The sequence below is a fragment of the Entelurus aequoreus genome, linkage group LG04 (genome assembly GCF_033978785.1).
Source record: "Entelurus aequoreus isolate RoL-2023_Sb linkage group LG04, RoL_Eaeq_v1.1, whole genome shotgun sequence".
In the NCBI taxonomy this organism is placed as follows: domain Eukaryota; kingdom Metazoa; phylum Chordata; class Actinopteri; order Syngnathiformes; family Syngnathidae; genus Entelurus; species Entelurus aequoreus.
Genome location: NC_084734.1, coordinates 47,918,191 through 47,931,909, shown reverse-complemented (window position 1 = coordinate 47,931,909; position 13,719 = coordinate 47,918,191). Strand labels below are relative to the sequence as shown.

The 13,719-nt window shown below is 38.6% G+C and overlaps 2 protein-coding genes across 5 annotated transcripts; one reads left to right on the top strand and one right to left on the bottom strand.

The window, feature by feature from the left end:
* Positions 1 to 779: 779 nt before the first annotated feature.
* On the bottom strand, positions 780 to 10,207 carry pex3 (peroxisomal biogenesis factor 3). Of its 2 annotated transcripts, none has more exons than XM_062045038.1 (12): positions 9,995 to 10,207; positions 7,503 to 7,634; positions 7,343 to 7,424; positions 7,214 to 7,257; positions 7,022 to 7,143; positions 6,874 to 6,940; positions 6,719 to 6,773; positions 2,170 to 2,308; positions 2,026 to 2,096; positions 1,836 to 1,958; positions 1,663 to 1,759; positions 780 to 1,584 (listed from the first exon to the last, which is right to left on the bottom strand). In XM_062045038.1, exons 2-12 carry the CDS (start codon positions 7,507 to 7,509, stop codon positions 1,501 to 1,503), a joined length of 891 nt encoding a protein of 296 aa, XP_061901022.1. In that variant the 5' UTR covers positions 7,510 to 7,634; positions 9,995 to 10,207; the 3' UTR covers positions 780 to 1,500. The 2 variants fall into 2 exon arrangements, with proteins under 2 accessions (XP_061901022.1, XP_061901020.1); XM_062045036.1 differs by having other exon boundaries at positions 784 to 1,584; positions 9,866 to 10,205.
* A 36-nt stretch (positions 10,208 to 10,243) lies between these two features.
* Positions 10,244 to 12,270, top strand: adat2 (adenosine deaminase tRNA specific 2). 3 transcript variants are annotated; one of them, XM_062045040.1, is made up of 6 exons: positions 10,244 to 10,575; positions 10,780 to 10,884; positions 10,948 to 11,098; positions 11,173 to 11,279; positions 11,348 to 11,503; positions 12,162 to 12,270. In XM_062045040.1, the coding sequence occupies exons 1-5, from the start codon at positions 10,495 to 10,497 to the stop codon at positions 11,459 to 11,461; spliced, it is 558 nt and encodes a 185-aa protein (XP_061901024.1). In that variant the 5' UTR covers positions 10,244 to 10,494; the 3' UTR covers positions 11,462 to 11,503; positions 12,162 to 12,270. The 3 variants fall into 3 exon arrangements, with proteins under 3 accessions (XP_061901024.1, XP_061901025.1, XP_061901023.1); XM_062045041.1 differs by having other exon boundaries at positions 10,246 to 10,575; positions 11,348 to 11,420; XM_062045039.1 differs by lacking the exon at positions 12,162 to 12,270 and having other exon boundaries at positions 10,247 to 10,575; positions 11,348 to 12,137.
* The last annotated feature ends 1,449 nt before the right edge of the window (positions 12,271 to 13,719 follow it).

Here is a 13,719-nt window from a genome sequence, read left to right as displayed (position 1 = left end):
CCATCACTTCTCTTTGGCTAAATCATAGAGATTGAACAAGGGTAGAAAAAAAATAAGATCATAAATTTCATTAAAAACAAATAAACAATTAGCGTGCTAATGCTAGCGGTGTTATCAGGAGTGTCTAGTGAGCATTTTGACAGCAACACCCGAATGTTTGTTAGTGTGAATAACGCTATATAATAGTGTTTGTCTTGTGACCCGCTACTTCAAGATGACTGGCACATGTTGGGAAGAAAGTGGGTCAACAGGTGATGGATTATTTGATCAGATAATAGGAAAAAACAGCCACAAAGACTATTTGATCATGTAATTGACAGCTGACATGCCAGATGTTGCGGCAGAGCTCTTACGTAACAATAATGTCATATAAAAAGTATTGAGAAAACAAGGTGTTGGCTATTTTCCAATAAATAAAAAAAATTCCACACAGACTTTAAATAGGACATTAAATATTTCCATTTGAGACAAGGATGGAAACGCAACCATTTTTGACGTCATCCTGAGTCAGCATTTTCTTTCAGCGTTCAGTTAGTAGCGGCCCCTGCTGGATTAGCACCGCTATTATTGTTTACTATTTCTTTTTTCTTTAAAAAAAAAACCCAACACTAATTCACTAAAAGAGAAGCACTAAAGAAGGAATGTGTTTTATTAAAACGTACATCGAACATGATGGCCGTCTCCAACTTTCCCAGTCGGCTGACTGACAATTAGAACGCAATGACATCAGCAGAAAATGTATCTGGCAAAATGTTCGAACAGATAAAGAGAAGCTTGGACTCATCTAATTATTCAATTAACTTAAGCGGATTTGTTTTCTACTTTTAAGCGTCACGATAGAAGGGATAAGGCAAGTGAAGGTGCGACTCCTGTTGGACAGCACGAAAATTGCATGTTTAAAAAAAACTGAGGCATTTTGTTTGATTTGTTTCTCTTTCACTTTACTTTTGTCACAAAATTAGAATTTTCATCATTGGTAATTTCTGCACCACAAATAGCCCCGATGAAATCATTGTAAATAAAAAACACACCTTTAGTCTATTTTAGAAAATCATACCTCACTATATAAAAGTAATCTGATACAAGTTCAACAAAAAGTGTGGTGGGGGTAGGGGTTGTGATGATTCAGATCGGATCCAGATTAGACAATTAAGAGCAGTGTAAACATAGTAAATTATATTTAACATATTTATTTGTTTCTTTATCGCTGTCAATTCCTCGCCGATGATGTCACAGGTGCCTTGCTCGTTAACACACGTTATGCGACATATGTGCTTATTCCAGTTGCTTCGACTGGTTTCTTCGTTTTTCCTGCTTGTCCATTTGAGAAGCTGTGTGCGTGTCAGGAAAAGCGAACAGGATGGCGGCAAAGCGTCTTACTTACCTCCCGTCTTTGTGGGGCACCAAAAACAGGCCGCATTCTTCGCTTCGCTCCCATTCAGCAATGCAACGCTGAGTCCAGCACAGTAAACCAAAAATGAGTCTTACTTCCTGTCATGTCTACTTCTGTAACTCTTGCGGGTTGCTGAAGCTCTCGTACACGATGGCGGCAAACTCTTTCACATGGTCATTCATCAGCAGGTCCTGAGAGACAACAGAAGCATCTTTGTGAGCGTCCATCATGATGATGATGATGATGATGATGATGAACGGCATTCCTACTTGAACAAAATGACCTGGGGTCTCGCTGCAGATGGTATTGATCTGACCGTTGACAATGGGGATGATCTTCGCCAGCGGTAGACTGACAACAAACAGACTGGGAAAAAAAGCACACGTATTTGACACAATGTAAAAAAATAACGACGACAGAGGTGTGCCATTCAGCTGCTCACCTGTCAGGGCTGCAGCTGGAAGTGGAATCGTCAAGGGACGAGCGAAAGAACTCGGCCAGGTTGTCAAGGAGACGAGAGAAGCCTCGCTGCAGGCAGGCGTTTAAAACGACGCTAAAGTTTGGGCTGGATCAACAAAACAAGGCAATGTTAGCATGAGGTAAACAACGTGAGCGAAGACACGATGGCTGACCTGTCAAGCATGTCTCTGGTTTCGTTTAACAGGCGGACAGTAAGGACGTCGTTTTCTGTCAGCCCGCACGCCTGCACACACGAGGTTGAATGAAGTCATCGTTTTATCTTATCGTTGGATGCACGAGTGTGTATGAATGCTGACCTGGTCAGCGAGTGCGTTTTCGTCGTCGGCCATCATGTACCAGGACAGCTGGCGCTCAGAACCGGCTTCCACCTCCGCTCGAATCCAACTGAGCTGCTGCTCTAACTCCAGCAGACTGAGACTTTGCTTTAAGGACACGCTGGACACAGCACAGTTGTGTTTTCATGGACATGTTTCCCCAAAGTTGTTTCCACAAACTTATGATTTATTGTTAAAAGTTTATTTTGAAAATGCATACTGTTAAAACATAATACATCACAATTTCCAGTTTCTCTTTTCAACATGTTCAGAAAAGAGTAGGAAGAAGCAGAGCTTATTAAAGCTTACCCCTTTTCCATTTCATAGCAATTACTAACACTATAATTTGCTTCCTGTTCTCAATCAGTACACAATTTACTCCATAAATAATACAAATCTAAAATAAATAAATTAATAGTCAAGTCAGTTGAAATTCACATCATGAGATGAATAAGATTATCTAATTTTCAATAAGTTCAAAATATTTATTATGATTCTTCTTCACTTTAGATTTTGAACAGTTTCTTAAACTGGATCATATTAGTACTTAGTTGGACTTATGTGTTAAAACATTCCATAATTTAATTCCCCATACTGATATGCTAAATATTTTAAGTGTTGTAAACTGTTTGAAATTACATTTTCTCTAAGGTTATATTTCTCTTCTTTTGTTGAGAATCATTTTTGTACATTCTTGGGTATCACGTTAAAGGTTGCTTTGTGCATAGTTTTAGTTGTTTGCATTTGCACCAAATAATTGAATTTCAATATTTTTGATTCAATAAATAAAGGGTTTGCATGTTCTCGATATCCAACATGATGTATTATCCTAACTGACCTCTTTTGTAACACAGTCAGTTAATGAAGTGTACTTTAGTAGTTATTTCCCCATGTTTCTACACAAGAACTCAGATATGGTAACAGTAGCGAGAAGTAGAAAATATGAAGTGATTTTTGGTCCAAAACATATTTTGCTTTATTCATTATTGATGTATTCCTTGCCACCTTATGTTGTTTATTTTTATATGAGATTTCCAACTTGTCCAAAGTCTTCCTCAAATTGCTTAACCCTCTTTAGTTCTAGGTTTTTTGGCTAAAAAAAAAGTAATTTCCAAAGTAAGTGGCAGCTTTGTTTTGGTTAGTAACTCATTACAAAAAGTCTGAAGAAAAGTTTTGGCGAAAAATGTTGTGGATATAATATATTGTAGCTATTGCTCTGATGTTGACAGGATGACGAGGTGGTGGTGAATCAACAACTACTTTATTCAAACCATTAAAACTACACGTTAAACCATTTTACTTAAATTGCGCAACAGCGGCTCCAAGTCTCCCGCCCTTTCCCTTCAGGCTACTAGGGATGGGCACCGAAATCAAGTTCCATAATGGCACCGGCGCTAATGTAAACAGTAGTAACTATATCAAAAAAAGAAGAAGCTATCAGTGCTATATTTCGGTGCTAAATTCGTGCAGTCTAAGCCGCCTGCAACAAGTGCTTGGCTATTGTACAGGTAACGCATTTTGAGTAATGTAGCGTCCCGAAAGAAGACACACAGAGTCTGACAATCTTTTTAAACGTATTGATACCCCCAGCACGCCAACAGCACCCATCATAACACTGCGAGCCCGTAGCCCCAACAACAACACAGCATTTCCTTGTTAAGTAATATGCACCAATGACTGTTACAGTGAGCAAAGTTGCATTTATGAACCCCCGGAATTATGTGCATCAATATTACCGAAGTCGATGTTTGCACGTTCTCTATGTTCTGTATTGCGGCAATAATTTATGACAATTTGTTGCCGATTATATTTTTTTATGTGTTACTTAGTTATAATTTAACTTATATAATTGAAAAGTTTTCAATTACTAGTCTGTTCAACTTGAATGTCACAAAATTGCTAAAGAATGAGCAGGTTTTTTTTTGTTTAGTTATTTTAAGAAAATGTGCATGTTTTCCATTTTTTAGATATTGGTTGATGCACGGGCACCATTTTTCAAGTACTGATGTGGTACTAGGATCGGTTAAAATGTAAACAAACTATCCTCACCCCTAGGCGGGACACAGTCTATGACTGTAAAACTGTCGAAGAATATAGCAACTGCTTTTTTTTTAAAGAGCACATTTCTTACACACTGCTGTTAAAAAATGTCCATGTATGCGACTGGGCTTTTAAAAAAAGTCTCTTAACATAAAAACACATTAACCGGCTGTTATGCACATTTTGTCCAAGACAGAAAAAAACGACCACAGGTGACCTGCACATAACACTTTTGTTCATTAATATAGTGATGTATTAGATGTGCAATGACAAGTGTATATTATCTTTAACATCAGCGCATAGGAGTCATGCCACAGATGAACACCTGCTACAATCCATCCTGAGAGTCTCCACAGCACAGAAGCTTACCAAACATTAATGATTTGGTTGAAAATAGTTTGAAGCTTAGACATAAGTGCATGGAAGTAGATCTACTGGATTGCAAAAAACAAATGCCGGCAGCTCTGTAACTATACATGACATAATTGATGAAAATAAATAGTAATGGTGGAATATTGGGTATTCTGGGGTGTTAAAAAGAACAACAATGCACACCAAACTGAAAACCGTGTCACAAAATTGTGATAACATCTGAACAGTTGATTTTGTGAATCGTTCCACCTGTAACATAATCTTATTTAAAACATTTTAAATTGTACTACAAACTGAACAAAACAAAACTCCATGTCTTTCTGACACTGTATCTTGTATTTAATGGTGTCATCCTTGTTTGTAAGTTAAATAGTGTGGAAGCTTCATAAGCACAATGTTGACGGAAGTCATACTTGCCAACCTTGAGACCTCCGAATTCGGGAGATTGGGGGTGGGGCGTGGTTAAGAGGGGAGGAGTATATTTACAGCTAGAATTCAACAAAAGTCAAGTATTTCATATATATATATATATATAGGTATATATATATATATATATATGTATATATATATATATATATATATATATATATATATATATATATATATATATATATATATATATATATATATATATATATATATATATATATATATATATATATATATATATACATACATAAGAAATACTTGACTTTCAGTGAATTCTAGCTATATATATATATTTACCTATCAAATACACAGTAATGAAAACACAGTTGTTCTACTAACTGTACTGTGCTTGCTGCTTTCTAAAAAAATAAATAACACTTACCTTTCACTATTTGAGTAGCCTTTGTTCTGCCATTTGAGTACTGGCGAGCAATCTCTGAATCCGAGAACATATCCTTCACGGATTTGTTGAAGACATCCGCAAATGAGAATGGGATGTTGCTTCCAGCTATCAGCATAGCCATCTTTGTCTCTGCATATGTTACACCATCGGGTCTCCATTTAGCGAGGTGGCCCATAATACTGGGCTGGGACCGGTGCTGCACTGCCGCCGCCTTGTGCTTCGCTGACCGTTAATGAGTGAGTATATCCGTTCGGCCACCATGTTCAATGAAGAAGTCTGTTCTAAAAAATTTACAGGCAGCATACCCTTTCCCCTTCGGACTGTCCTGGATAAACTGAAATTCTTGTTTCTATTAGTTTTGGAACTTACAAGCGTATTTCTTCATATTACTCATCGTCGGCGTCGCCTTGGCTGTATCTTCCTCGTTCTTCTGCTTCGTCTCCTTGTTGTGTGCGCAGTTGTGCACTCTCTAAAAGCCGTAGATGTTATAACGTGATTGGGCCGGCACGCTGATTATATCGTGGAAAAGCGGACGTGAAAACAGGCTGTCGTCACTCAGGTCCGCATGGAGCTGGAGGGGACGTGCCTTTAAGCCACGCCCCCTCCAGCTCCGGCTGGAAATTGGGAGAAAATCGGGAGAATATTTGTCCCGGGAGGTTTTCGGGAGAGACGTTGAAATTCGGGATTCTCCCGGAAAATTCGGGAGGGTTGGCAAGTATGACGGAAGTATACCTCTTCCGTTGAATGGTTTTGCAAGTTTCTTTGCTTTGATGACCACAGTCTACCCATAAAGCAGCGTATCGTGTTTTCACTATTTAATTGGTTATTCAATGTGTCAATCATCATTAAGATTGGATGTACAGTAATTGATGTGAGACGCGTACCCTAGAAGAAAAGCTTTTTAACTTTTTTTACGCACAGAAGTTGTGAATTGAGGTGAACAGTTGTGTATAGGGTTGAGTGAGGTGTCAGTCAAAAGTTTGGGGTTGTTTGGCCAGCTAGGTGTGGCTAACGGATAGAGGCTAACCGCATTTAGGTAACAGGGTCATTTTTGTATGGCTTTTATCTGTAGTTAGAATACTTGGAAAGTCTTGGTCTAACATTTGTGTTTAGCGAGCCTGCAGGTATATCCTGGAGTGACGTACGTATATCAGCCCAATTTCAAAGTAAGCTTTCCAATTATATATTTTGCGGGGCCACGTAAACCCCCAGCTTCGTCATAAAAATAACAGTCGTAACGGTAAGGTGTTAAGAGCTGTGTCCAAATAGTTGTGAAGTTCTTCTTACCCATCCAAAAAGTTCTGCACTGATTTCTTCACTACTGTTATCAACTGTGTCAAGCCTGGGGAGGCAGAGAGAGACGTTTACTTTTTTAGCAGCACTTGCTAGTTAATTGGAAAAAAGAAAGAAAGCTCATCGAGATCGCTGTCGTTGAGTCTCACCGTCTCCAAGGAGATGTTGGATGCTGGATAAGTACTGCTGTTGGACCTCTGCTGTAGCCTGAGGAGACTGACAGCAGACACACAAACACATTCATGTTTCTTGTAAGCGGCCGTGGTGGTTCTAGAAGGCTCTGGCTGCGCTCCTCACCGCGGGGGGCTTTCCCACAGAGTTGTCAAGGTACAGGTAACCTCCAATGATGTTGAGCTGGACCCTCAGCAGAACAACCAGCATGCAGGTGCTGTACACGGCCACAATGGTGCGGGTGAAGCCTGCAGGAGATGAAGATGCAGCCATCAAATGTGTAAAGGAACAACATTAGACAGGTGAACATGAACCCACTCATGATCTTTAAATCTTCCCAGATGTCCACCTTATTGGCTGGTCTGTGAAAGAAACAGAGGACACATTAACATTTAGAACGTTTGTAAAACCTCGTGCTGACACTTCAAGTAGAAGAGAGGAACTCGCCTGGTCTTCAAGATGGCTGTAAGACTTTCAGAGTTGAGTTGGTTGATGATGGCTTCTCTCAGAGGAGGCAACATGGACACAACTGTAACACACCAATGACCACATCTTGTCGTTATTCCTGTAAATATTGGTGTAGCTATGCAGTGTGTGGAGGCCTCACCGGTCATGTTGCACGTCCTCTGGTTGCTCTCGAAGTGGAACTGACGTCTGGCTTGAGCGATGTACTCTGTCGCCTCCTTCTCCTGGAGCTCTCGGATCTTTGACTGGGCATATTTACTCAGGAAGTAGACACCTGGCACATGAAGGAAGGAAGTTGTGAAGGAAAGTTTAGATGGGCAACTTCATGATGAACAAGAAGTCTGACTTAACCCTTGTGCTACTCGAGGGCCCAAAATGGGCATTACATGTGTATCTTATGTGATCCATCCATTTTCTACCGCTTGTCTCTTTCGGGGTCGCAGAGGGTGCTGGAGCCTATCTCAGCTGCATTCGGGCGGAAGGCAGTGTACACCCTGGACAAGTCGCCACCTCATCACAGGTATCTTATGTAATATGATTGTTTATTTTGAAGGTTAGCTGCCTTTTCTTTTTTTTGTATATTGGATTGTGTTTTTGATTGCAATGTTGTTGTAATAGAACACAAACATAAAATATGCACACATGTTCTTGATAATTATTTAGGCCCCATTGACTCCCACTATGATTGCTATTTTTAAACAGACTGCAATACTGGTATATTACTGTGCTTTTTCCATGACAACCTAATTAATCTTATTTTTGCCAATTAAAAAACAACAAAATATTATTTTGGTGTAATCCCTTAACTTCTCAAAAATGCAATAAACTTGGCAGATATATATTTTAAAAAAGTGTGTGAACTCAATAAATTCAACCAATTGCTGTCTGCCTTTTTATTTTAATTACAATTATTTTATTTTTGATTTTGCCTTCTTGTAATTTTATTGCCTTGTGTACGAATCGTGCTCTATAAACTTGCCTTCCCTTTCTCGCTCATTGTAGCTCAGTAGGCTTTGTAAAAATATTTTTTGTCTACTAATTCAATGTTGTCATGAATTATTGTGTATATATACACTACCGTTCAAAAGTTTGGGGTCACATTGAAATGTCCTTATTTTTGAAGGAAAAGCACTGTACTTTTCAATGAAGATAACTTTAAACTAGTCTTAACTTTAAAGAAATACACTCTATACATTGCTAATGTGGTAAATGACTATTCTAGCTGCAAATGTCTGGTTTTTGGTGCAATATCTACATAGGTGTATAGAGGCCCATTTCCAGCAACTATCACTCCAGTGTTCTAATGGTACAATGTGTTTGCTCATTGGCTCAGAAGGCTAATTGATGATTAGAAAACCCTTGTGCAATCATGTTCACACGTCTGAAAACAGTTTAGCTCGTTACAGAAGCTACAAAACTGACCTTCCTTTGAGCAGATCGAGATTCTGGAGCATCACATTTGTGGGGTCAATTAAACGCTCAAAATGGCCAGAAAAAGAGAACTTTCATCTGAAACTCGACAGTCTATTCTTGTTCTTAGAAATGAAGGCTCAAACACAAAATTGTTTGGGTGACCCCAAACTTTTGAACGGTAGTGTGTATATATATATATATATATATATATATATATATATATATATATATATATATATATATATATATATATATATATATATAAATATATATATATATATATATATATATATATATATATATATATATATATATATATATATATATATATATATATATAAACATTGCATAGTTTGCATTTTCCCATTATAAAAAAAAATTCTGACAAACGGTCCATAAAACATAAGAAACATACAAAATAACAACTCTATCTACAGATCTGAAGTTGTTAAAACATTTCAAAAATTTAAAGTAACATTTTAAAAATAATATTTATAGCTGACTTATGGTACTTCCCTGTTGGATACTAAAGTATATATCAATCAACCGATCAAAGTTTCCTTAAATAGCCCTTTTTGATTGATTGATTGAAACTTTTATTAGTAGATTGCACAGTACAGTACATATTCCGTACAATTGACCACTAAATGGTAACACCCGAATAAGTTTTTCCACTTGTTTAAGTCGGGGTCCACGTTAATCAATTCATGGTCATCACAAATGTATCAAAGGGCTGCACAAGCCACGACATCCTCGGCTCAGCTATGTATATCCAATCTTAATTTTAGATTAGTAACAAATAATTACAACAACTACTACTACTACTAGTAGTAATAATAATAACACTTTGTTAACAAGGACTGCAACTAAAATATTTGATTTCACTATAATCTCCAAACGGTTATTATACAATCAAAACACCAAACTTCTACACACGGAAGAAACCATACAACAACATGAGACAACACTCTTCAACAATAAACGTTATTTGTATGTTTTCTTCAAACTGCAAATAGAGGAAACCACTAAATTACGTGACTTGATCCCACAGTCGTAAAAAGTAAACATATTAGCACATAAGCTAACAGCTACCTCCAACTACAGCTCCGGTGACAATAAATTTCCTTTTGTGGCGCTTCACAAAATTCCAGACAGACGAAAACATCCTCGGACGGCGAGGAATGGACCGAGGTAGAAAAGGAGTCCCAAAAGAGAGCGTACATTTATTTTGTAACCCAGTTTGAGACAAACATGTTCGCTCAAGAGTTTGAAGTCATTAGCTACGTGCTACCATGCTAGCTGTCAGAAGCATGTCACTCAAGACCGGCAAGAAGTACAGTAAGCTTCCGGTTAATGTTTTCAAAACAAGCCAGAGAACGAATATATTGGAACTCTTTGTGTAGTATATATTTTGATTTAGAACGTTGACACGGAAACATTACTGAACTCCAACAAAAACTGAAGTACAGGGGGAGACCAGATGAAGTATAACATTTATGATAAAATAATTATTAACTTCCGGTTAGTTAAACACGAAACCGGTCCGTCCAATATTGCCTTCCCCTGTCGGCTTTAGCGTGAAACACCGACGGAACTGAAACCACTCCCGAGTAATCCGAAACGTGAACACATGTTTACAGAAAACCCCTTATAGAAATACTATGTGGGTAAGTATCGTCCTTCAGCGTGAAGTAAAGAAAAAATAAAGTAACAAGTTCGACATGGACACAGAGGACGGTAAAGCTCTTTTTTGTGAGACTGACGGACACATTGAAAAGTGGATGGGCCGCGCTTTTGACATGGTCAGTAATTACTGTAAAATAACGACCAATTTCCAAATTTAAGCTAAATTATGTTTTTTGCTGTATGCATGGGAGTGTTATGTTTATTGTGATTGTGTGTGTGTGTGTGTGTGTGTGTGTGTGTGTGTGTGTGTGTGTGTGTGTGTGTGTGTGTGTGTGTGTGTGTGTGTGTGTGCGTGTGTGTGTGTGTGGGTGTGTGTGTAGGCTAACGATGCCCTGAGCAATGGAGAAGTTCCAGTTGGATGTTTGATGGTCTACAAGGATGAGGTGGTGGGGAGGGGAAGGAACGAGGTCAACGAGACCAAAAACGTAAGCGTGTCTAAACACACTCCATCCAAGGCATATATAACTTTTGTGTGTGCGTGTGTTTAGGCAACTCGCCATGCAGAAATGGTGGCCTTGGACCAGGTCCTGAACTGGTGTGGTCATAACAATCTGGACGTGAGAAGCGTGTGTGAACAGACGGTGTTGTATGTCACCGTGGAGCCGTGCATCATGTGTGCTGCTGCTCTACGTCTCACGAGTATCCTTGTGGATTATTTCGGGTGCTCCCCACCTCCAGCATTGCATCGCTAGTCACCTTTGACCCGCCTGCAGACATTCCCGTGGTGGTTTACGGCTGCAAGAATGAGCGCTTTGGTGGCTGTGGATCAGTCCTGGATATCTCTTCTGCAAACCTGCCTCAAACCGGAACATCCTTCAAGGTGTGTATTCTGTCATAAATCATGTTTATGTCCTAAAATAATGTGTGTGTGTGTGTGTGTGCCAACAGTGTGTCTCAGGCCACAGAGCAGAAGAAGCTGTGGAGATGTTAAAGATGTTCTATAAGCAAGAGAACCCAAATGGTGACAGCAGAGCCTTTATCTCTCCATACTTTTACACATAGAGTGGACCATCTAAAGTCGAACGGGTTCACCATAATTTTTAGGTAATGTGTAGGGATGTCCGATAATGGCTTTTTGCCGATATCCGGTATTGTCCAACTCTTTAATTACTGATACCGATATCAACCGATATATGCAGTCGTGGAATTAACACGTTATTATGCCTAATTTGGACAACCAGGTATGGTGAAGATAAGGTACTTTTTTAAAAAATTAGTAAAATAAGATAAATAAATTAAAAACATTTTCTTGAATAAAAAAGAAAGTACAACAATATAAAAACAGTTACATAGAAACTAGTAATGAATGAAAATTAGTAAAATTAACTGTTAAAGGTTAGTACTATTAGTGGACCAGCAGCACGCACAATCATGTGTGCTTACGGACTGTATCCCTTGTAGACTGTATTGATATATATTGATATATAATGTAGGAACCAGAATATTAATAACAGAAAGAAACAACCCTTTTGTGTGAATGAGTGTAAATGGGGGAGGGAGGTTTTTTGGGTTGGTGCACTAATTGTAAGTGTATCTTGTGTTTTTTATGTTGATTTAATAAAAAAACCACAAAAAAAACCCCGATACCGATAATAAAAAAAACGATACCGATAATTTCCGATATTACATTTTAACGCATATATCGGCCGATAATATCGGCCTGCCGACATCCCTAGTAATGTGGTTTGTTTTTCTCTTTCAGCCCCCAAACCCAAAACCAGAAAAGAGTGAGCCAGATTAGTAGTTCAAATGTTTGTACACTATTTATTGTCTCTTGTCATGATTCTAATAAAAATAATAAGGTAAGCTGACTAGTTTATGATTAAAGGCATTCTTATTGTTATGACATCACAGACAATGATGAGTCTGAGTACAGAGAGGAGGTAGAACATCTGGTGGATTGGTGCAAAAGCAACAACCTTTGCATCATGTAAAAAAGACCAAGGTGATGGTGGTGGACTTCAGGAAGAATGGGAACCCCCCTTTCCCCTACACACCAGAAAAGCAGATGAGGAAGTGGTCTCCAGCTTCAGGTATCTTGGGGTTCCTCTATCCAGGGACCTTACCTGGAGCCACAACACTTCCTGCCTGCCCAAGAAGGCACATCAGCGTCTCTTACTTCCTCGGTAAGATGAAGCGTGCTGGACTTGGGAACTCCATTCTTAAGAGCTTCTGGAGATGTGCTCAGATCGGTGAATGAATGATGAATGAATGATAGGTGATGGTCGGAGGGGCCGTTTTTAACATGTAAAGCGACTTTGGGTACTTAGAAAAGCGCTATATAAATCCCAGGTATTATTATTATTATTATGTGTGGTACAGAGCGCTTTCGGCACCATAACGGTGTTGCACAACAGCTGCACGGCTGAAGAGAAGGAGACACTGCATAGGGTGGTGAAAGCTGCTCAGGGGAGCTTTCCAGCACCTCAGACCTCCTCATCAGCAGATGCAGAAAGAGTGCTCTGAGCAAGGAGGATTTCACCCACCCTGCACACCCTCTCTTTGAACCCCTTCCCTCAGGCAAGAGGCTGTAGAGCAGGGGTGCCCACACTTTTTCTGCAGGCGAGCTACTTTTCAATTGATGCAAGTCGTGGGGATCTACCTCATTCATATATATAATTTATATTTACTTATTTATGAAATATATGTTTTTGTTAACAAGTTAAAGGTGTTTAATGATAATGAAAGCATGTTTGACACATATAGTTAATATTGTTAATAAATTAAAGGTGTTAAATGATAATACAAGCATGTTTAACACATTTAGTTAATATTGTTAATAAATTAAAGGTGTTTAATAATACGAGCATGTTTAACACATAGTTAATATTGTTAACAAGTTAAAGGCGTTTAAAGATAATACAAGCATGTTTAACACATATAGTTAATATTGTTAACAAGTTAAAGGTGTTTAAAGATAATACAAGCATGTTTAACACATATAGATTCCTTTCTTTCATGAAGACTAGAATATAAGTTGGTGTATTACCTGATTCTGATGACTTGCATTGATAGGAATCAGACAGTGGTGCTGATAACGTCCGCATTTTCAAATGGAGAAAAAAGTCCTCCTTTCTGTCTAATACCACATGAAAGTGTTTGGTTTTTGGCATCTTATTTGTCCAGCTTCCGTACTCCTTTGTATACACTTTACAAGAAATACATTGGCGGCAAACTCCGTAGCTTGCTAGCTTGTGCACGCCAGCTTTCTAAAACTCTTATTTTGTTAGCGCAGGCAGGATGAAACAGCGCTTTTATTG